The sequence below is a fragment of the Equus quagga genome, chromosome 8 (assembly GCF_021613505.1).
Source record: "Equus quagga isolate Etosha38 chromosome 8, UCLA_HA_Equagga_1.0, whole genome shotgun sequence".
In the NCBI taxonomy this organism is placed as follows: Eukaryota; Metazoa; Chordata; class Mammalia; order Perissodactyla; family Equidae; genus Equus; species Equus quagga.
Window position 1 is genome coordinate 85303498 of NC_060274.1, and position 24534 is coordinate 85328031.

Sequence of the window (24534 nt, forward strand, 5' to 3'; positions counted from 1 at the left end):
AGGGAGTGAGGAAGTGAGATAGAGGAGGGAGGAAAGCAAGTGAAGGGTGTGTGGGAACTGGGGCTCCACCCTGCAGGGGACCCTGAGGGACGGCCTGGAGCTGTCCCACAAAGAAGCGAGGGGCTGGGGTTTTTATCCACCAGTTCTTGTCACTCTCCGGCACTGTCGCAGTCCCGCAGCAGAGTGCATTCCCATCTAGGGAATTCCCTCTGGCAGAGGCCAACCAGCAGTTCGCATGTGGGAACTGTCTAAGTCAGCTGCTGGGGTGGGCTGAGCAGATACGCGAGGGGCACCAGCAGCATCTGCTATAGTCATCACAGATTCACGGGGGAAGAAACCAGGGAGGTTAAGTCCTTTCTCAGAGTCACACAGCTTGTAGAGTCTTTGCACACCTTCGCCTGCATTCTGTCCGTCACACCGCATCACCTCCAGGCCTGCTTTTATGGCAGAGATGTCTGAGACATCCCCTAAAACCCCAAGGCAGCCAGTGTCAGGAGGCCTGAGAGCGGGACTGGCAGAATGGCCTTCTCTGATAGTTCTTCTCACATTTTGATTTCCACAGGGCCCTTTGCATGATGGTTGTGGCCCCGTTTTTTAGAGGTAACATAGCGTGGTGGTTGACTTCTGAGCCAGACTCCCTGTGTTCCTATCCTGGAAATGGAAATACTTAAACTTCTTGTGTCTTAGTTTTCTTCTCTATTAAAATACTATCTGGTTCATTACAGTTGATGTGAAGACGAAATGAATTAATACATGTAAAGTGCTTAGTGGGGAATAGCAGCATAAGAGTGTTAGCTGGTGGTGGGATTGTGCATATGGATGCTCTTTTTCCTTCTGCTAACATTTTTCTGGCTTTAGAATTCGTCTGAACTCCTTATAAAACAAAAGCTCACATTTCATTGCTGAATTCGTGTCTGGAAAGCATCTCGCAAAGTTTAAACATTGTTACACTTCACATGATTTGTTTAGCGCGGGTCTTCACTGCGTGTTGATAAACTCCCTAAGGATGGAGATCGGAGATCCATCATGCCTGCCGCCCTTCACGGAACGAGCAGTGCCGAGTGTGGTGCCTGGCCTTGGGAGCTGCTCAGGAAACTCGTGTTCGATGAATGGGAGTGCACCCTCCCTGGGGCTCACTGTGATGCCAAAGCTCATGTCACACAGTGAAGCCACCTGCTGTTGGTGACATCAGCATAAAAAGAATTTAAAAGGTTGCACCAGAGATGCACTGCTCCCAGAATTTTCTCTATATTTATAGAACACTGTTCTGAGTCCATCAAAAGAATTTTCAGCTGTGGCTCAGTTCTTTAATGCTCAGTGAGATGAAATTGGAAGCTAAAATATGGAGTGTGGCATTTCGATGTGCAATATTAACATCTACCAGTAATTATTGGTATTAACCGTTTTATTATGCATGATACTGTGTGGCAACAGGTGGACTGATTTTACCATCAGTCTGACCTTGACAACTGTTAAAATGGGTCAGGGTCAAATTGGGTGTCCTGTTTTACGTATGAGGAACTCAGACCCTCTGAGGTGTGTGGAGGACCCTCAGGCAGAACTGACCTGAGCCGAGTTGCTTGTTCACAATTACCAAGTTCTCATTGGTAAATGTTGGAGGCACCCAGTAGTGGAAGGTGGATTATGGCTATACAGCCTCAACACCAAGTCACCGACCCAACATGTTACGGGGTGAACTGTATCTCCCCCATCCCCCAAATTCATATGTTGAAGTCCTAACCTCCAGAACCTCAGAATGTAACTGATAGGATCTTTAAACAGGAAAGGAAGGGAAACGAGGTCATTAGGGTGGGCCCTAATGCAGTGTGACTGGTGTCTGTATAAGAAGAGGAGATTAGGACACAGACACACACAGGGAAGACCATGTGAAGACAGCTATCTGTAAGCCAGGGAGAGAGGACTCTGAAGAAACCAACCCTGCCAACACCTTGATCTTGAACTTCTAGCCTCTGGGACTCTGAGAAAATGAGTTTCTGTTTAAGCCACGCAGGCTGTGGTACTCTGTTATGACAGCCCTGGCAAACAAAGACATGGTGCCTGTATGAGTAGGCTGGTGTAGAAACCACTCACCAGCTCCATCAGCTCAGTGACGTCCCAACCTCTGTCCTCTCAGCTACTCCACCACACCCTGAGGAAAGGTCACCTGGGGCACATCTAGTTCCAGTGTCAGCCATCCCCAAACAGAATCTTCGCCTTATGTCTTCACCCCGCTGCTGCGTATGCACATCTGTTCCCCCAAGTTTTTGTGCTTTTTAGAATTTTGTTCTTTCTTCTTCTGTCTTATCTTGTATACTGTTTAGAAGAACCCAGAATCTCTGATTAGAAGGGGTCTTCTGCCACTAAGACCTTGTTTTAAAGGCCTTTGAAGCCTTTGCTTCTAATGACATAAACTGCTGAGTGTGCTGCAAGAGAAATGCATTTCAGAATCAATGGACAGATAACTTCTATTTCTAGACGCTTATATGGAGAGTTGTGTCTATTCCTTGCAGCCTTAGATCATTTTAGCATCCATTATAGGACAATCTTTCAGCCATCACAAAGCAAATTGCTCTGCTCACATGCCTTGCAACAGCTGTTGCCTCTCTTCTTGGGACCTCATTGTTACTCACGGATTCTTGCTGGAATGATGGGGCTCAGTTATGGCTGGAGAGCATGGGTAGGCTCAGGGTAAGCCTCGGGGGGTCCTAGTGTTGATCTGTGCTTGCAAAAGTACAACGTGATTTAAAGCCTTCACTGGTACCAGGGGAACCACAAGAAGGGAACGTTAATCCATTTTTTTACAAATCATCTTACTCCTTCCCCTTTTTTGATTCCTTCACTTTTTCTCACTCTACCTTTCCTTTGTTACTTTCTCTCTGTTGCCAGAGTTAGGGAATGAAAATACAAGATGCTCAGTTAAACTTGAATTTCCATTAAACCACTAAACAACTAAATTAATTAAACAACTAAAACAAATAAATGTTTTAGTCTAAGTCAGTAGCAAATATGGATATAGCTATACTAAAAAATTATCTGAAAATGAAATTGAACTGGGTATCCTGTATTTTAGCTAGCAACTCTGTCTCTCAGTATGCCTTCTTTTGTGTGTTTCTCATATGTATGTAAAAATGGATAGAGATGGACGTAGATGGAGCTCTCTCCCTCGCAGACTTCACTTATCTGTCTTGCCCTGTGAACACATACTCCCCACCTTCGTTCATATGTATAGGGTGGTTGTACATAGTTCTCCTTTGTTCATTCTTCCACGTCCCTTCCCCTATAGTCCATCTCCCGTATCTATCCTTAAAAACTGTAGTCCCCCCAGCATCAATATTGGTCATACTTAATAAATAACTTTGTTTCCTTCTTACTTTAAAATTCTGAGAAGGAAAACACTTGATAATTCTCTCTTTAAAAACCAGTAAAATAAAGCTATTATCAGCCTAGATACTCTAATCTGCTTTTTTGTGATTCTTCTTTATTTTTCCTTCTCGGATCACTGGCTCTCAAATGGAAAATGGGATCCTACCCTTTGACAGAAGGTTGATGAGGTAGGTAGGATACATGTCATGTAAGAACCTCATGGGCAGCAGAGGAAGTTTGGGGAAATAATTTTTTTTTTTTTACTTTCATCACATTTTGTTAAAATCTACCAGTCAAGAGGCATAAATTACTCTAATATCTGTTTTTTTGCAAATCATTATGCTGGGCTGTGGGATTCCCAAATCAGGGAAGCCCATTGGTTCTATCCCCAGATAAGACACATGAAAAGATAAGAATACAAAATAATATGTATGCAATGCAGCAAAGAATAGAGTGAAGCTTGAGCCAGAACGAAGTGGTAACAGACCTTAGTCCTTAAAGGATCAGGCTAAAATGGCTGCCTGCCTCTAGGGAATGAAGACAGAGCAGGAGGCACCCAGGGTGGTCGCCCTGGGCCCTGACACACTGCCTCATTCTGCACCCTAGGCGCCTCCCTTGCCTCACCCTTGTCCTGGCTCTGTGACATAGTGCAGTTAAACTTTGCTCCCCCATAACCTAGCATTTCAGAAATTAACCAAGTTGTTTTCTCTTTCAAAAAGAATTGTGGCACCATTTTTTCCGATTATTTGACAAAAATGTAAATAAATGAGTATATTTTTCTTGGTTTTCATTTCATTATGCTCCACCTCATTCCACAAAAAGTTGACTAGCCATTGTTTAAAATTCTGCTTCCACAAACTTTTCCTAAACCTTTTCCACAGTACTTGGCTTCTACAGATCTTTCTTCTGGGTTTTCAGCCATCTGATTAATTTGTTAACGAATCAAAAAGCACTGTGAAGGCATCCACCAATTCAGTGATAAAACTCACTTTCCAGATCTCCAGCTCCTGGGGACCAGCTGTTGGCCATTGGTGTTATCTAGGGCCTCCATCATTCCTTGACCCCCTACCCTGTGACTTCGATGTCTAGAGTGTTTTAATATTATTTTCTTTAAAATATTTCCATATAAATACTGGAATATATCTGTGTATGTGTATGTGATTTTTTTAAAAAATAGACTTTATATTTAAAGCAATTTTAGGTTCACAGCAAAATTGAGTGGAAAGTACAGAGAATTCCCCTATACCTCCTGTTCCCACACGTGCACAGACTCCCACACTATCAACAACAGATTTTTCATCAAGACTTAAATTCTGTGTTTTGTGAAAGATTCATCATCTTTAAAACCATTCCTTTGATAGCACTGTCACTCAAGATCAACAGAGTAAGTAGTGAAGATTAGTGGAATTTTTAAAATGTGATTTTAAAAAAAAGTTTCCGTATTAATTTTTTACAGTGTCTTAGGTTCAGATAATGTAGTCATATTTTCTGCCAGTACAAGTATTATTGGTTCTTAAAATGGAATTAAGTGTACTAGAGATCAGATTAGTAGCTGGAGCATCGAAGGCTGTTGATGTTTGTTGCCTCTATTGATATTCTATTCCTTCAAGGGTCCTATGACTTCCAGACGCTTCGTCATCTGAACAGTCTTCAGCCTTGGAGAAGAACAGCTGCCGTCACTGTTGCCATTAGCCTAGTGGTTTTAAATGGCCTTTCCGTGAGCAGGGCTGGAGCGCCTTCCTTAGCGTGTGGGATTGACTTCACCGAGTTGCCAAGGGGGCAGAAATTCATCAGTGCAAAGGACAAACGGTGGGAGGGGATATATTTCAGTTTGCAGAAGCTATGGTTGCATCAGCCTACACCACTCTGATTACATAGAGCCACCATCAGCAGGCCTAATTTTAGAAAGTGTAATACAAAAATACAGTTGAGAGAAATGAGCTAAAAATAGCCCCCCCTTTGTTCTGTTACAATTCACTTCCTCAGATGATCAGTCTGTTCCATTTAAGCAAAATTCTTTCCCTGTCATAATTGTCATAAAGACATTTTGATGGTTATTAAAAACAATGAAAGCCTACATTTCATTTTGATTCGTTGCAGCTGTCATGACCTTCAGTCTATTTCTGCTCTCTTCTAGAATTGCTGGCATTCAGTTAAACAGATGCTACTGTATTCTAAGGGAGGGTTTGAGGTGGCTCCATTTTATTAAAAATATACAAGGAGTGTCATTAGTAAGAGTATGTTGAATGAGTCACACTTCAGGTGCTCCAGTGGGCCCCTTCTGATTCTTATGACAAAATTACTTGTTTTTATTATTAATTCACGCTGTATTTTTACATTAAGGAGCTAATTTTATTTTAGTGCATTTTTGGGAGTGTTTGTTCTATATAAGACATTGTGCTGAGCACTGGAAGGGTTGACGGAGACGTAATTTCTGTCTCAAGGAGCTTCCTTGGGGAAGACGGATGCACATTAAGATGTGAAACGTGATCTCAGCAGCTGGCACCAGAATTCTTCATAAGGAGGGACCTGTCTTTGGGAACATATCTTGATATTGCTAAACCACGGAGGGGTGGGGGTGGAAGGGAACTCGAGGGCAGGAACGAGGCAACAATGAGAATGACTAAACAGCACCACACGAAGCAAGGGGAAGAATTTGCTTCATTCATAAGAGGTTGGGCAGAGGGAAAGGGGAGTTAAGAAGCGAGATGAAAGAAAGGAGCCAGAACACTGGGATGCTGGGCCAGATGAAATCCTCATGTGCTGGGCTGATCAAAAGCCATCTGAGGGCCAGGGGTGCCCAGTGCTCAGTGTGAGGTTGTTGATGCTTGGAATGGAAAGCCCTGCTCTTCTCCACCCACATTTCAGTAAACTCTACTGTGCTCATGAATGCTTTATGTGAATGTTTTGAGTTTTGGGGTTTTTTTTTTTTGAGGGGGGTTGGGGAAGAAGGGAAAGGATCACAAAAGGCTTTCAGTTGTGTTTCTGAGACCATAAGGAGTAGAACAGAGACAGTATATATGAAAGTGGGAACCTGGAAGTAAACGTGCCCTTGAGACATAAACACCCCTGAAATTGCAGAAATCTGTGGGTTTGGGCTTCCCAAGGGCATTAAGTAGGGCTCTGAGCCAGTCTCCTCTAGATCTCAAGGGCTCAGGAAACTCCAGCTGATATCTGCTTATCTAGGTTAAACTTCTAGAATATATGGCTATTATACAATAAGTGGGTAGGAATTGAAATGCAAAGAATGCCAAGAATTAATTCTGATCTTGGATTAATTTAGGCTTCTCTGAGAGAGGCCTCATAGCTAGGCCTTGGAAGATGAGTGTGATTTAAATTGGCAGAGTTAGGGGAGAAGGGCATATCATGCAGAGGGAACGCGTGAGTACTGACCTTGAGATACGAAGTGTGTGCCCAATACAGGGATTGGGGAACTAGGCAAGCATGGATGGTATATAAAGTGTGTGGTGTGGGAGATGGAAACATAGGCTGTGGTCACATTCTGGAAGGCCTTAAAACACCACGCCAAGTGAGTTTTGTCCTAATTCTGTGGATGTCTCATCTAGATCTAAAGAAGCAAGTTGGAGGAACAACATGAAAGTTTAACTGGAGAATGGAGATTTTGAAGGCAGGAGGCCTGTTAGGAGACCATTTAAATTCATGACTCTCAGACTTCCCACCTCCACCTCCACACCTGAAGGTTGACCTACTCCCATTGCTAAGAATGGAGCCGTGGTTTAAGTGGCGTGGGGGAGAAGTGAAGAGTGAACACACAAAGTGGTGGTGGAACTAGAAAGGGTGGTAGGAATGAGAGATATGTTTTAGAAGTAAAGTTCATAGTAGGTAAATTTGACAAATTATACAATGTCAAGAGTGTGATATAGGGAGTTCTTGGTTTTGAGCCAGATTGGCTTGAAAGATATTCCTGAGATCCATATCACAAGAGGAGTAAGAGATGTGCAGGTGTATGTGTGTGTATGTATGCTTGAGGGTGATTTGGCAGGGAGAGTGAGTTTGTTTTGAATGTGTTGAGTTCTAAGGTATTAGTGGGACACTTACGTGGAGATGTTCATCAGCCAATTAGAAACATAAGCCTGCAAACTCAGCTCATTCTGAAGTGGCCTGTCTATGCTACATGCATGCCAGCAAGGCCCAGAGGGAGAGTGAGTGGATCCCAGCTGTTTCTGCTCTGCTGGCACGTTCCTGAGTCTTACCCAGCAAGTAATATGTGGAAGAGTCTGGCTTCCCCCCGGCTCTGTCCCTGCCCATAGGAGATGCTCAACCAATTTGTGTTGTTGAATGAGTTTGGCGATGCTAGAAGGACCAGGAGAACAGTTTATACGTTTTTTGCAAATTATGGCATGGAAATAATTTCCTATATTTACTTATAATTGACCTTTTGTCCATATGCATATAGATGTAACAAATATTTTCCTAATAAAAGAAATATAACTGTACAAAAGAGATTTAAAAAATTCATAAGGAAGAGGGTGGAGAGTGGAGACCGAATAGTCTTAATTCTGCCTTCCTGCCTTATTTCCTTTTTTCTTTGTTTTCATCTGTTAGCATAATATTTTATACCTCTTTCCGTTTGTCATTTATTTATTTTTATAGTATTATATTATGCTATGTTATTATAATTAATAAATAATATTATTTATTCTGTTTGTCATTTATTTGTTTATTCACTTTAGATATTGCCCCTTAAAGAGCAGCGTCCTAAGGCTGTCTTTGTAGAGAACTTTAGACCAGAATGTTGTGCTTTATAGATCAAGAAACTCAAACACATACGAATTGAATTCCTGGTCTACGGTGGTCCCTGGGTTTATGTGGTAAACTGACAGTTACCCCCCACGGTTGCTGTGAGGCCCGCACATCATAACGTATATGGAAAGACTGTAAGCTGTAGAGGTTTGCAATTACAGGACAATATTGTTATTATTTGGCAAAGATTAGGTAGGTGAGGGAAAGACCCACTGGGGTTTCAAAAAGTGCTTCCTGGAGAAGGTGTATTTAAGCCAGCAGAGCCATTGTACATTCTTAACCAGAGGAGGAACTGATGACAATGGTGTTTGGTGAAGATTTTTCTGGTTGTGGGGGACAGGGGGACGGGATTGGAGAGAGAATGCCTGGGGGTGTTTTGCAGTGATTCAGCCACACAGTGGTGGGAAGGGCCCGGCGTGGTGGCTGAAATGGAAGGGGGTGTCATTCTGGCACTCCATCCGTGGGTGCCCTGGAGGTTGTAATTGAGAGTGGTTTGTTCTTCCCAGAACATGTTCATATTAGCTTCTTTGCCAGAAGTACCTCCTGGGTCACTAACCTTGTTCCATGACGGCCTCACACACAGGAAAACGAGACAATTCAGCACCTAAACTCAAGTTCAAGATGAGGCTTGGGAAAATGTCAGCCTTTCTTCTTAGGGAAAATGTCAGACCCGGTTGTTTCTGAGTGTTCAAGTTTTCTCAGGTTGTGAAAGACTCACTCTAGGGCCATGAAGTGATAAAGAGTCAGAGAGACCCTAAGGCATTAGGCAAGGATGGTTACTTGGGCTGGAAAGGGCCTGGTCACTTGTTGCCCTCAGGATGTGTTATCATCTCTGTTCTACAAATGAACAGATATCAGAACTTGGTGAGCAGCCAGTGGGCATATCAGATAAATGCATGCCCATGGTTAAAAAATGAACTAGTGCCGAAAGTCAACATGCAGGGGGAGCAACAGTGTGAGTCCCAGTGTAGTCTGGGCATTTTAATGGTGTTCACTTTTTTGGCAGGGGGAGTAGGAGAGATGATAAGTTTTTTGGGACATGTTGAGTTTGTTGGGATACATTGAGTTTAAGTTGCAGGTTCTAAATAATATGCCAACACTGTTATTTCTTTATTACCTTGGGAAGTCATTGATTGACTTACTGCTATGTGAGATGAGGATTTAGCTCCTCCTCACCCCCCTCTTTATTTTTTATATTTATGGCATCATTTTTACTTCCTTTTGGTTACCTTTGTGTATTAGTCAGGGTTCTCCAGAGGAACAGAACCCATAGGATATATTTTTGAGGAGATTTATTATAGAAATTGGCTCACACGATTATGCAGGCTGCAAGTCATAATTTGCCATGCGCAAGCAGGAAAACCAGTAAAGCTGGTGGTATAATTTATTCCAATCCAAAGACCCGAGAACCAGGAGCGTTGATGTCCAAGGGCAGGAGAAGATGATGTCTCAGCTGAAACAGAGAGCAAATTTCTCCTTCCTCTGCCTTTTTGTTTTATTCGGGCCCTCAGCAGGTTGGACGAGGTCCATCTGCACTGGTGAGGGCAATCTTCCTTACTCAGTCTACCGATTCAAGTGCTAATCTCAGAAACACCCTCACAAACACATCCAGGAATAATGTTTTACCGGCTATTTGGGCATCCCTTACTTAGCCCAGTCAAGTTGACACATAAAATTAACCATCACACTTTGTAACTTTAAAGAATATACTTAAACTCCTGCTGTTTTTGGTCAGCATTGGACATTATGCTTGGACCCTGTATTTTATGAAATGAGGTCACTGGTGCCCATAACCTTTGCTCCATTTCTTTTCTATCTTCCACTTCCCAAATTTTCTTAGCTGTATTTTTTATTTTGTCTTTTTTTTTAATTAACATATCGTAAGATTGACTTTTTCAGGGGAGGGTAACAGCTCTGTGCATTACAACACGTGTAGCGATTTGTGTAACCACCACCACAATCAGGATACAGGACGACTCCATCACCCCCAAAAAGCTCTCTGATGCTACCTCTTTGTAGTCACACCCTCCCCCGTCCCTAACTCCTGGCAGCCACTGATGTGTTCTCTGTCACTATAGTTTTGCCGCTTCCAGAATGTCTTATAAATATAATCATACAGTAGTATGCAATTTTATGAGCCTAGCTCCTTCATGTAGCATATGGCATTGGAGATTCATCCATGTTGTGTACATCAAGGGTTCTTCCTTTTTACTTTCTTCTTATTCCATTGCCGGATATTATTTTATAGTTTGCGAATCCATTCACCCACTGAAGGGCATTTGGGTTGTTTCCAGTTCTTGGTGACTATGAATAAAGCTGGTATAAACTTTCTTGTACAAGTTTTTGTATGAACACAAGTCTTTATTTCTCTAGGGTAAATACCCAGGAGTGAGATTACTGGGTCATATGTTAAGTGTTTGTTTAACTTTATATAAAACTGCCAAACTCTTTGCTAGAAGGGCTGTCCCATTGCACAATCCCATCAACGATGTATGAGAGTTCCGTTTGCTCCTCGTTCTCACTAGCACGTGGTACTGCCAGGTTGGTGCTTTGTTTTGTTCTTTTTAGCCATTCTAATAGGGGTGAGGTGGCATCTCATCATGGTTTTAATTTGCATTCCCTGGTGGCTAATGATATTGAACTTTGCATGTTTTTATTTGCCTTCTATATATTGTCTTTGATGAAATAATCTAAGTCTGTTGCCCTTTTTTGTTTTTTTGGTGAAATAACATCTGTTGCCAGTCTTTCTCTATTTGGTATGTGGTACGCCACCACAGCATGGCTTGATGAGCAGTGTGCACGTCCATGCCCAGGATCCGAACCTGTGAACCCCAGGCCACCAAAGCAGAGCATGTGAACTTAACTACTATACGACTGGGCAGACCCCTTTTGCCCTTTGTTTTTTTGAGGAAGATCTAACATCTGCCTAACATCTACCGCCAATCCTCCTCTTTTTGCTGAGGAAGATTGGCCCTGAGCTAACATCCGTGCCCATCTCCCTCTATTTTTTTATATGGGGGACACCTACCACAGCATGGCTTGATAAGCAGTGCATAGGTCTGCACCCAGGATCCGAACTGGTAAACCCTGGGCTGCCTAAGCAGAAAGTGCAAACTTAACTGCTGCGCCTCTGGGCTGGCCCCTGCCCTTTTTTCCAATTGGGAGTTTTTGTTTTCTTACTGTTGAATTTTGAGAGTTCTTTATATATTCTGGATGTAAGTCCTTTGTTGCATATGCAATTTGAAAATATTTTCTCCCAGTTTGAGGCTTGTCTTTTCATCCTCTTAACATTGTCTTTCCTAAAACAAAACATTTAAATTTTTGATAAAATCCAATTTAGTAATTTTTTATTTTATGTGTTATACTTTTGGTGTCTTGCCTAAAATCTCTTTGCCTAACTCCAGGTCACAAACTTTTCTCTTAAGTTTTCTTCTAAAAATGTTTTACATTTAGATCTATGATCCATTTTGAACTAATTTATGTATAAGGTATAAGGCTTAGGTTTAGTTTTATTTTTTTATGGGATGTCCAGTTATTCCAACACCGTTTGTTAAAAAGACTATCCTTTCTCCATTAAATTGCCTTTGCATCTTTGTTAAAAATCAATCAACCATATTTGTGTAGATCTATTTTTGAATTCTCTGTTGCATTTCATTGGCTCATGTACCCATCACTTTGCCCGTTCCATGCCATCCTGAATACTGTAGCTTATAGCGAGTCTTAAAATCAGATGGTGTAAGTCCCCCAACGTTTGTTTTGCAAAATTATTTTGACTATTCTAGTTCTTTTGCCCCTCAATATAAATTTTAAAATCAGCATGTCTATGCCTTTTTAAAAACCTTATTGGGATTTTGATTAGCATTGCATTCAATTTATAGGTCCACTTGGGGAGAACTGACATCTTTACTATGTGGTGTCCCCCATTCGTGAACACAGTATCTCTCTTAATTTATTTAGATCCTCTTTATTTCATCAGCATTTTGTGGTTTTTAGAAACCATATCCTGTACATATTTTGTTTGATTTATGCATAAGTATTTCATTTGTACTTAGAGCTATTTTAAGGTATTCGAGTTTTTTAAAAAATCTGGTTTCCAGTTCTTTATTGCTAGTATATAGAGATATGACTGATTTTTGTGTCTTGACTTCATATCCTATGACCTTGCTAAACTCACTTATGAGCTCTGGGAGTTTTTGTATGTTGAAATTTTCTACATAGAAAATCATGTCTTCTGCAAATAGGGACAATTTTATTTCTTCCTTTACAACCTGCATTTATTTCTTTGTCGTACCCTATTGCACTTGCTAGGACTTTCATTTATGATGTTGAATAAGAGTGAGAGGGAATGTCCATGCATTGTTTCTGATCTTAGGGGGAACATATCTCATCAAGTATGATGTTAGCTATAGTTCTTTTGTTGATGTCCTTTATCAAGTTGATAAAGTTCCCTTTCATTCCTACTTTGATGAGAGTTTTTATGAATGGATAAATGTCAGATTTTTTCCTGCTTCGATTGATGTGATTGTGTGATTTTTCTTCCTTAGGCTTTTAATATGATGACCTTTATTGATTGATTTTCCTATATCGAGCCTTGCATTCTCAGAATAAATCCCACTTAGTTGTAGCTTATTATTCTTTTTATATATTGTTTGGTTGTATTAACTTCTTCATAGTTAAGGATGTTAACATTTGTCTTCACTTATGTAACCAGTTAAGTGTTCCCTGTTTTGTCTCTAAAAAAAAAATCTCTAAAAGTTGAGGCTTGTAGAGGTAAGCTAACTTCCCTAAGTTATGCCACTAATAAATGGTGGATCCAGGATCCCATTCAAGGTGAGGGGACTCTGGAACCCTCATTTTTAACTGCAAAGAAGGGCTGTCTCCCACTGATGGAAGACTGAGGGGCCGCTCCGTGGATGGCTCACTCCACCAAGACCACTTGGCCACTGTCAGACTGGAGCCAGATGCTGCCTTAAATGGTAACTCAGCCAGAATAGAACAGAAAATTGTAGAACTGGCTCTTGAGCCTAGCTCTTTCCACTATACAATACTGCCTTCTTAACAACTGGCCAGTGAATAGACTTTTGGCAGCCCAACAGCACCAAAAGAAGTGGCCCAGGGCAGAACAAAGGATGGCAGGAGGAGGGCCACAGATTCATCAGGCAGAGTGTGGAGGATCATCTGCAGGCCAAGGAAGGACTTCTTGGGTGCCAGATAGGGAAGGAAGGGCCTTCCACTCTTCATCGATGGGGCCTAGAACTAGAGGGAGGTCCAAGGATGATGGCGGAGTTTCGGAGCACATAGGCTGAGAAGCCAGATCTGATGACTTAGGGGCCAAACCCAGAGAGCTTTGGAAGCAGGTTCTGAAATGGATGAGACTATCATCCGATTCTGCAGTGAGACCCCTTCAGGGCTATCTTTGGGCTCAGCTATGAGTCATTGTTTCTCCAGGATCCAATCCAAGTCTGGACCCTGAGGCTTCTGTTGGACTCTCCATACGAAGGACCTAGAACAGTGACTGTGAGAAAGGAGAGTCTAGATCTATTTCCATTATCATCTTTTTTTTCAGGATTGCACCTGAGCTAACATCTGTTGCCAATCTTCTCCTTTTTTTTCTTTCTCCTCAAAGCCCCCCAGTACACAGTTGTATATTTTAGTTGTCGGTCCTTCTAGTTGTTTCATGCAGGATGCCGCCTCAGCATGGCCTGATGAGCGGTGCTAGGTCGGCGCCCAGGATCCAAACCAGGGAAACCCTGGACCACTGAAGCAGAGCACACGAACGTAACCACTCAGCCATGGGGCCGACCCGTATATTATCATCTTTAATAGATACAATACTTTGGAAACATCTTGAACTTTCTAGAAATTTTGGAATTTCCTCCCTCTTGGTGGTTTTTGTTACCTTTGTCTCCTTTCATATTTGAGCAATGTTCATGATCCTTTTCTATTTCAGAATCAACAGAGGGAGGCCATGTGCTGAAAACTCTGCATTTTGCTATGCAGCCAACAGGGAGGTGTGAAAGGAGAGTAGGGGGCTGAGACTCGGCAAGAAAGAGGTGGACCAGCAGGGTCGGCCCACAGGAGGTTCTCTGTTACCTGACGAGGGAGTTTCAGTTAGACAGGCAATTTACAGTTGAGGGTATCAGCCTCACAGCGTCAGGTTACTATGCACAGTTTCCATTTGAACTGCGCTCAGCGCCCCTGCCAAGACGGCTGCTGGCTCCCGTTTAATGCACTAATCAGCCTGTTCTGAGAGTCCGTCCCTCAGCCTTGGCTGTCCTTTCTGGCCCTGGCGAAGGCCTAGCACTTAGCTCCTCGGGCCCCAGCCTTCTTAGAAGCGACACCTGCTCTCTCTCCCCACCCTTCCTTTTCCTTCTGATACCCTTCCCGGCCCCTTCCTTCCTGCTCTGGCTGTCACACTGCTTGCAAAGCAACGTCTTCCATGGTCCCAGGCCAGAGGGTAATCAGACACTCCCCACCCAGCCACAGGCTTGCCATGTGTTTCCTGGGTGTTTCCCCTTCACTATTGTCCTGAGTGATGTCACTACTAGAAGCTATGCAGCATGGTGGTTTAGAGATCCTGACTGGCCTGGGTGCCCCTTGACTCTCCACTTACTTGTAGTAGATGGCCTGCTTGCCCCTCTGTGCCTCCTCAGTAAACCGGACGTAATCTTCCTAACTAGTACCCACATTATGGGGTTGTTCAAGTGCCCTTTAAATGAATTAGTACTTGTAAAGTACTTGGAACAGTGCCTGGCACATACTAATGCCTTCCCATTTCTTTTTATTGTTGCTTTTGTTGTCAGTGCATGTTGCAGCCTCTTTACCTAGACTCCAAAATCACCTCTGTGTGCACAGTAAAGAGAAGGAACCAGGGCTCAGAGAAAGCTGGTTATTTCAAATGAAAGAGAAGGAGCGGTAGGTTGCAAGCCTGGAGGAATGGAAGAAAGCCTTTAACAGAAAGAGTAATGCCTGAGGGCGAGCTGGGATTGACAACCGGTAGTGTTATTTCATTAGTTTGCAAATTAGTCTGCTAGGAAGGGGGCATGTTTCTTTTTAGTAGTACTTTTTGTCTAAAAGAAATAGAAGATATGAAACCTCAACCAGTTCTTGAGACACTGAGCAAACTATTTGTTTTTTTGTGTGTGAGGAAGATTGGCCCTGAGCTAACATGTGTTGCCAGTCTTCCTCCTTTTGCTTGAGGAAGTGATCCCTGAGCTAACATCTGTGCCAATCCTCCTCCATTTCGTATGTGGGACACCACCACAGCCGGCTTGACGAGCGGTGTGTAAGTCTGCACCCAGGATCCAAACTCGAGAACACCGGGCTGGGTGTGCAAACCCAACCACTATGCCACGGGGCTGGCCCTTAACTCTAGATGCTAGCCTTTTTTTTTTTTAGTTTACAAGGTTGTTCTTTCCAGGAACAATGTAGGTTTAAAATCAGGTTTTCTCATAATTTAAATTTTAATCTTACAAGCCTGGAAATAATGGTATCCTCAATAAAGAAAGAATGGTGCTGAGTTGAACTCCCATTTCTAGGGAGAGAGTGACCAATGGATAAAAAGTGTGAAGACGGTTGTAGAATCAGGGCTGTGGCATAACTGTAAGGCAGCAGCTTCTCCTCCCACAGTGTGCATTGTGTTGGAGCAGACAGATGTCAGAGATCCAGGGGCCGGGGTTTATATGGAGGTCATTTCAACAAAATGCTGATGGATTGCTCACACTGTTTTAAAAAAGAGAAATTGGATATGCTGATGCTAAAAGAGGAATGACTTCATTTTTGCACACTAAGAGTTTCCACTCAAAAATAAGGGGAAAGAACTATATATAAAAGCTATAATATTTGGCAAGATACAAATAGTGCTGTAGAGAATTACAATGTGCTTTTGGAGGGAGCTGTGGATCGTACAAGGAAAAGGTTAGTTGAAGAAGTTTAAAAAATCAAAAGATTTTGTAAGGTAAACTTTTTGATGTAAATCTTAAAAGAGAAGTAAAAGGTTTGGCAGGTATGACAGGGCTGGGGTGGGGGGAGCATTCCCGGAAGAGGCAGAGCGTGAGCACAGGCTTGGAAGGAGAGAAGCAACACGGAGAGATCCAGAGCAGTTATAACTCATCGAGAAACAGAAAATAAGGGGCTGGCCCAGTGGAGCAGTGGTGAAGTGCGCACATTCTGCTTCAGCGGCCCAGAGTTCGCCAGTTGGGATCCCAGGTGCAGTGGACATGGCACCGCTTGGCAAGCCATGCTGTGCTAGGCGTCCCATGTGCAAAGTAGAGGAAGATGGGCATGGGGAGTGTTAGCTCAAGGCCAGTCTTCCTCAGCAAAAGAGAGGAGGATTGGCAGCAGATGTTAGCTCAGGGCTAATCTTCCTCAAAAAATAAAAAAGAAATAGAAAATAAGGTTGACTGATTCCTTGGGGCAGTATGGCTGGATTCCTTAATTTGGTGGAGAATGGAGAGTCACTGAAGCATTTTGAGAAGGAGAGTCAGACGGTGAGCGCTTTAAATACAGTCATCTGAGGGCAGCCTCAAAGATTGGTTAGGATCAGAGCTGTGGAGACCAGCTTAGAGGTCTAGGTCCAGAAAATAAATAATGAGGAGGATATGCGCACACACACATGTACACACACACACACACACATACATACATGCATACATGTACTCCCTGAGAACAGGATGCTGGCAGTCTTACCCATACTGTATCCCCCGCTCCTAACCGAATGCCTGGCACAGAGTCAGCCCTCAAATCTTAAATATTATTGGGTTACATTAGTAACCAAGGGGTTTGGTCTACTGATGTCTGCTTACCATCTTTTCAGGCCTCCTCTCTCCAGCAGTTTCCATGAACTACTTACAAATTCATTTTGCTCTGGTGCAGATAAAATATCCATGACTTGCTTTAAAAAGGTGTGTTTTTGTCCAGTGTCCCATCCATATGTTGAACTGCCTTTTTAAATTTCTGGCTCTGAGGTAGTTCAATTTCTAATCCTTGCCTCTGAAACCTGTCCCACAGGCCCTGTTTGTATGCATCGCAGATCCCTCTTTCCCCATATTTCTTTATTTCTACTCTTTCTGTTCCCAACGTGTATTCTCTTTTTCTGATTATTTCCTATGAAGGGACTTGAAATTCAGGTTGGAATTAAAATTCTCACTATGGCTAAAAATGAGTACCAGAAGTACAACTTGTCATTAGGGAGGGATTGCCATGCAGTGGAAGTGCTTTATAACACTGGTGTGGGTAGAAAAATGCTGGCATTTATAGGTAAACTCAGGATAGCATACAGAAATGCACTCAAGCCCAGCAGACGAAATTAATGAGGACTTTGAAATTTTTATCCCAGATGAGATGGAAAACCGTTGCAGGTTTTGAGCAGAGTGACATGATCTGGGTGGCAGATACACTGCTGGGGGTAAGCACATTGCTGTAGCAACAAAAAAGGGCTCTTTTTCTGGCCTTCCAGGATCAGGAGGCTTCCTGGAAAACAGCCAAGAGACAAGTGTGAAAAGAGCAGAGGGATCAGCTCCAGCTAAGGTCCAAAGGTGAACCCCGGGATGGAACGCTCAGAGTGGAAGGTCTGGGCTGGTCACTAAGGGCCTTGCACAACATAAAGGGATTTGAACTTGATCCTGAGGGCAGTGGGGAGCCAGCAAAGAGTTTTATGGAGGGGAGGGACATGATAAGAGACATGTCCCTTAGATCACTCTGGCAGCTGTGTGGAGAAGGGCAAAACAGGATGCATGAAGACCAGGTGGTAGAATCCAGAGGTGATGGTGGCCTGTGTTAAGTTAGCATCACAGAGATGGAGAAGAGGAGCCAGGTTCCAGAGAAGGCACTCAGGAAAAATCAACAGAAGTTTGTGATTGAGTGGTTATTGGGAATGAGGAAGAGGGAAGGGTCTGACATGGCCTCCAGGTCTGCGGGCAGGGAGGTAGCTGCCAGCATATAGTAACCAAAGTCATGCTTGTTGATAAGATGACTCTGATGGATGGACTTCTTTGTGGGTGTAGAGAATAGGACCAGACTCACCTATAGCCTAGAGCTCCAAAGAAAGGGCCCTAATTCTGTTTACCTCCTGATAAGAGAAGTGGTACCCTATGAGGCAGCTCTGCTCTCTAAGTAACAGTCACAGGTCTGCACACAGTTGTTTTATGAAACCAGGCTTTAGAAAAGGAGGTTAAAGCGTCCATTCGTTTTGCTTGTGGATTGTAATTGCAAATTTGGACTTCTGAAAATGAGACATAAAACTGTTATGTCTCCATATGCCTCATTCTGGAACAGCTTGACTTATGCACATTGGAGGTACAGAGAACATTATGTCAGGCCTGACAGGGGAGAGTTTGTTTTCTCTGAAAACATTCCATGTCTCTCTTTTGGATCGCTGGCTCTCTGTGTTCTCCTACGTGAAGACGGTGGCAGCAGGAGGGAGGCAGGGCCATTCTGGCTGTGCTTGGGATTCAGATCTGGTGATGAACGACAAGTACCCTGGCTGCTGAGACCTGTCTGCCCCAAGTTTGGAGGAGGCAGGAGGAGGCTGAGGGCTGGGATAATGAGCAGCCTGTGTGCCTGGAAACCCGAGGGCTAATTTTAGGTTTAACAGCCACATTGAAGAAGGTCCTTTTAGGAGGCTGCAAGGCTGAAATAGTATGAAAATGATAGGGCTTAGATCATCCTTGAGACAACCCGCTGGATTTGGATCCACTGGCTAGATTTTTATTAGTGTTTCTCATAGGTACCAGTATCAGACAGCTGCAGTAATGGCGTATGGTGGCAGGGTGACAGATAGCAGGAGGACATGCATTTCAAAGTTTTGATCTGGGCTCCACTGCCATCCCCCTCCCCCAAACTACACTGAAACCTGATAGACTCATTTGTTGGAACAACAAATGGATGTGCAGAAGCTTTCATAATTTATCAAGCGAGGAGGACAGACACCTCACCAGCCTTGCTGTCTTAGTACTGTCTTTCAGTTTTTGTATTTCTAATCTTACTGAGTCACTTCGGTTTTCAGCCTTTGTGAGCACGAATGGGCTCGTTGGTGTCACTGTTCTGCTCCTTGGCATCTTTTTAGGATCAGGGCTGTTTCATTTGAAGCTGGCTATAGGAGAACCGAGTCAACAAAAGCTTGGTGTGGAACCCAGTAAATTGTCACACTCCATAACAATGTTAACCAGAAAGAGCAAGAGCAAACTTGAAGTGATTTTTTGGTTTCTTGGTCTTTTTGGGGGGAGGGGCACGTTTGGTGGATATATTTGTCATGAGAGAAGTGTCCAGGCGTGGCTTTCTCTCCAGTGATTATATTTTTAGTAAGGTTGCCCATAATCAGGAATAAAAGATGCAGTGAATGTCTGGAAATTGTCTCTTTCCTGTTTCTTCGTCTTGTAACTTCAGTAACAAGACTTCTTAGGGTTGTAGATTTTTGGGAAAGCAAATTAGGATTGAATTAATAAATATTGCAGATGGAGTAGAAATGACTGTCACTGTCTAATGTAGTCTACAATGTGTAAATAAATGTCCTTAGATGTCCTTTGGCACAAACCCATTAAACCTAAATATGTATGGTCACTTTAGCCAGGAAGTTACTCATTCTTTTCTACCTCACCGGAGAGGATCGAAGGAAACCATATTAATGTCGGGAGGGAGAGCCCTCTAGTGGAAAGTCGTCGGGGCTGACAGTGGAGCAGGAAAGAAAGCTGAGAAGTCCAAGAAGGAATACTAAATTTAGTCCAGCCAGTTGAACTGTATTATGTAAACATGAGATGACTTGCCATATCCTCCTCAAGATCCAGCCTGGAAGAAGCTTATCAACATATCTGTCATGCAGAACCATCAAGAAAGTATGGAAGCCTGTGCTAGTAGGTACTAAAATTAAAATCATTGTTCCTCGGACATACAACATTCTTCGTAGCCCTCACCTGAAAAGCCTGGGAGGGGCAAATTCAGAGAGCAGGGGATGCATTTTGGTAATAAATAAAAATTTGAGTCTAAATTAGATGAGCTGACTCCCCCACCCCTCCCTGGGAGTTGTTATGGATAAGGTTTGATAGGGTTTGCTCATTGTTCCAGTTGCTTCCTTAAACAGAAGAAGGCACCATTCTAACCCTCGCCTTCCCCAAGGCTGTCACCTGAGGTGGGCCGTGATTATCATTATAATTCACTACGTTGTTTATCTTATAACTTGGAAGCAAATTACAAAGCACTTTCTCCCCCAAATCCCTGACCATAACACATGCCTGAGATTGTAATGCCAGATTTTTACAAAAATTTCCATTTTCTCTTGGGTTAGGGTCTGTGGTATTTCTGCTGGTCTCTTATTCCTGTCATTAATTATTTATAAATAAAACGAGAGGAGACTTTAAAAATCTTAGAACTTTTACAGTTTAAAATGACTTATTGATATTAATGTTTTAGAGAGAGAGGCTTAAATCACATTGTATGGGAAATACCTGCTGTAGGTGTGCGTTCATACATGCATTCCTAAAAAAATTATCACATTAGGGTTAGGGCCCCTTGCACATAGCTCTATTATTGACCATCATCCACGAGCCCCTCTCAAGCCTTCAAACAACATGTTTCTATGCAATAAGAACACGACTTTGGGGGCCAGCCCTGTGACCAAGTGGTTAAGTTTGTGCGCTCTGCTTTGGCAACCCAGGGTTTAGCCAGTTCGGATCCTGGGTGCAGACATGGCACCGCTCATCAAGCCACGCTGAGGTGGAGTCCCATATGCCACAATTAGAAGGACCCACAACTAAAAATATACAACTATGTACTGGGGGGCTTTTGGAAAAAAGAAGGAAAAATAAAATCTTCATAGAACACGACTTTGGATGCTGGCCTGGTGGCATAGTGGTTAAATTCATGCACTCTGCTTAGGTGGCCCAGGGTTTGCAGGTTTGGATCCTGGGCACAGACCCAACACTGTTTGTCTGGCCATGCTGTGGTGGCATCCCACATAAAATAGAGGAAGATTGCCCCACATAAAATAGTGGAAGATTGGCAATAGATGTTACCTCAGGGCCAGTCTTCCTCACACACGCAAAAAAGACACGACTTTGAAGCTGTGCCCTTCAAACCAGTGCAGCAGAGTCAGCCAGTGAAAATGCAGACTCAGCACATTTTAGCTAAAACCACAGTTGCCTTTGTTTCTAGTCTGTGACACGAGAGTCTGTGACTGTCTAGTCAGCAAACCTGATTTGTCCTTTTCGGAACATAAAGTGGCTATAGCAAGGATTTATAAATCCTGTCTATACTTTAAGGACCATCTAAGGTCTCATGTTTTCCTTGCAGCCTCCTTGGCCTGATAAATATGACTATTTCTGAACTCTGGGCCTCTTCCTCTCTGTAGGACTCACATGGACGCTCGGTCATATGCTGTGTTATATAGCGGCTGACCTCCTCGCATGTGTGTCCTGTTTGCCTGGTACATGCATAGCCCTTGAGGTTAAGGTCAGTGTACTATACATCCTGAGTCTAGTTCATTCACTCACTCACTCGTGCATTTGTCCAGTAGATAGTTATCGAGTCCATCTGGGGCTAGGTCCTGTTCTACTCTCTGGAGATACATTGGTGAACAGAACGAACAAGATCCTCTTCCTGATAGAGAGTCCTGTGGGCATGATGAACCTTAAATCCATAACCACAAATGAAAAATTTCCACAGGGAAAGATAAATATAAATTTGTACACTGTGATAAAAGTTACAGAGGAAAAAGGAATATGGTACCCTAACAAAGATCCTGGGTGGCCTTATTTAGATCAGGGGTCAAAAAAGTCCTCCGAAGTGGTGATGTGTAAGCTGAAAACACAAGACACGTGGTGTTCCCTGTACAGCAGGCGCTAAGAAGTACTTATGGCTTTGAGAAATGTGTAACCAGCTCTCAGGTCACATGGTATCTTCTGACTGCAGTGGCTCCTCCTGGCTGTGTCTTCCATTGCAGCTTCACCCCTCCCCTGATTTGCCACCGGCCTGCCTATGTTTTTTCTGGGCTCCCTGGTTCTGATAGCCTTGGAGACCCCTGCCGTGTCAGCTCAAGCTACCATGGAAGTGAAGCAGCTGGACCTCAGTGCTTCTTGCAGAGTTAGAACAAAGGTCATTCTCCCAAATATATTCATGAAACATCGTAGCAGTCTCTGGGACACTTATCCTAACCATACCATGACCTTGATGGCTATAGTGTTGCAAAGTGAAAAGCACATGGCCTTTAGAATTCAGCAGATCTGGGTTTGATCCAGCCCTGTGACCTTGAAGGGATATTTCATAGTCTCGGTTTTCTCATCTGTAAAAGGAAGGCAGATGCCCTTGAAACTCACAAGGTTTGGTGAGGATTAAAGTAAGGCACCCAGGCACAGAGAAGTAGGCAGTCGCTGAACCTTTGTTATAATTACCTGGCCTCCCTTTCTTCCCAATTTTATGACCCCTCTGAGCCCCAGTTTCTCTTGAGCTCCCCCGTTGTCCTCTTTGCTCCTTGATCACATAAAGGCCACCATCCCTCCCTCAAAACCAGCTCCTGGAGGCTGAATCAACTTCGGTTATGAGACACAATGGGCCACCCAACAGCAGGGAGGATGTGAGTACTGGGGACTGAGCCCAACTTAGTACCACTCCGGAGAACAGCCCAGGGCAAGACAGAGCAACAGGACCAACTCATGTCATCTGGAGGTTAGTAAAGGATTCAGTCCAGAAGGGGACCTGGGGACACCAGGCAGGGTGATCATTCAGAACCTGGGAGCAGGAGTCAGGAACACACAGACGGAAGCCCAGGTTTGTGGGTGGGGCTTACCTAGGAGGCAAGAAGAGGCGCTGGGATTAGGGCTCCTTAAGACGTAGGGGAGTTTGAGCACAAGAAAGAGTCCATTGGGTCCCCAGGGAAGGGGGTGTCTCCACCAAGACTTGTCGGTAACTGCATTAGTTAGATGTGCCCTGGGAATGGTGCAGGGTAGGCAGAGAACTACAGGAGGAAAACTTCCAGCGGACAGGACATTTGGCTTTATATGCAATTATAATCAAACCCCTCTTATTCCCTTGCAGGTAAGTACGGACACTTCCAGCTTGAGAAAGGCGGATCCCAAAGGTCGGAGTGCACTGTTGGCTGATATCCAGCAAGGAACTCGCCTACGAAAAGTCACGCAGATCAATGACCGCAGTGCACCGCAAATCGAGAGTAAGTGGGCATCTGGGCCAGGCCTGCTGTGAGCCAAGAGCAGGCCGTGTGAGGCTCAGCCAGACACCCCTGGCTTGCTCAGGGCAGGGGCCACATTTGTTACCCCAGACACTCATGGGGCCATCTCAGACCTGCCCCATGTACAGGCCACAGGGATGAGAGACTCAGAGCTTCCCTTCCAAGTCTGCAGATGCTTTCTAGCTTATCTTCCATCACTCTCGAAATGCTAAAAAAAAAAAGACAAAAACACTCATGGTGAGATAACTTTTTTTTAATTGTAATAAAATAAATATAATATCAAATTCACCATTTTAACCATTCAAAGTGCCCAATTCAGTGGCATTTATACATTCACAATGTGGTTGCAACCATCATGTCTGTCTAGTTCCAGAACATTTCCATCACCCTAAAAGGAAACCCCATCCCCATTAGCAGTCTCTCCCCGAGTCCCTGGCAACTACTGAATCTACTTCCTGTCCTATGGATTTGCTTATTTTAGACATTTCATGTAAATAGACTCATACAATATGTGGCCTTCTGTGACTGGCTCCTTTCACTTAGCATCACGTTTTCAAAGTTCATCCATGTTGTAGCACGGATCAGCACTTCACTCCTTTTGATTGTATGGCTATACCACTTTGTGTCTATCCACTGTGAAGTGACATTTAAAGATCACTCACCTTGTGTCAACAGAGCCCTCAAACTCAAAAATGAAAGTCTCAAGTTAAAAAATGCAAAGTTTTTGTTTTTCACAAGGAAAAAGACTTATTCTGAATTCTCTCACAGGAGCCTATGACAATAGCTCTCTCTGTCTTCTAGAGTTTGGTAGCATAAAAGGCGCCCTGTGCGGGGGTCAGATGACCCACGTGGAGTTCTGATTCTGCCACCAGGCAACCTCCTGAGGCTCAGTTTGCTCATCTGCAAAATGGGGGTGACGATAATATCTGCTCTTTTTTTTGTCAAGACTGTTGAAGATTGAAATAATATATGCAAAACTATTTATCAATGTAACATGTTATGTCTTCATATACTTTTCAATAATGTACATGATGATAATTCTCAAAGATAGTCCTAAAAATATAATTGTATCTAGTAGTTGTAGTTATGTATGTTAATACACAAGGACAGACAAATTATTTTTAAAATATTTTCAACAATTACAATAAAAATTAGTTTCTGGTTAGACCCACTGTCTAATTGGTTAAGCCATTTTATTGGAACACTCATTTCCTAATCATTCCAATGCGTAG

General features: G+C 43.3%; 1 protein-coding gene across 3 annotated transcripts in view; it reads left to right on the forward strand.

Annotated features, from left to right (window-relative positions):
• The window catches only part of WIPF3 (WAS/WASL interacting protein family member 3), a 90089-nt gene that overhangs the window by 39467 nt on the left and 26088 nt on the right, over positions 1–24534 (forward strand). For 2 of the 3 annotated variants that reach the window (XR_006889795.1, XM_046669938.1), the window contains exon 3: positions 23152–23284. Coding sequence is in view for 2 of the 3 variants with exons in the window: in XM_046669938.1 (XP_046525894.1) it covers positions 23152–23284 (133 nt within the window). In the remaining variant the exon portion in view is untranslated. Of the gene's footprint in view, positions 1–19905; positions 19981–21469; positions 21571–23151; positions 23285–24534 lie in introns of those variants that run through there. The other variant, XM_046669939.1, reaches the window with a different exon arrangement.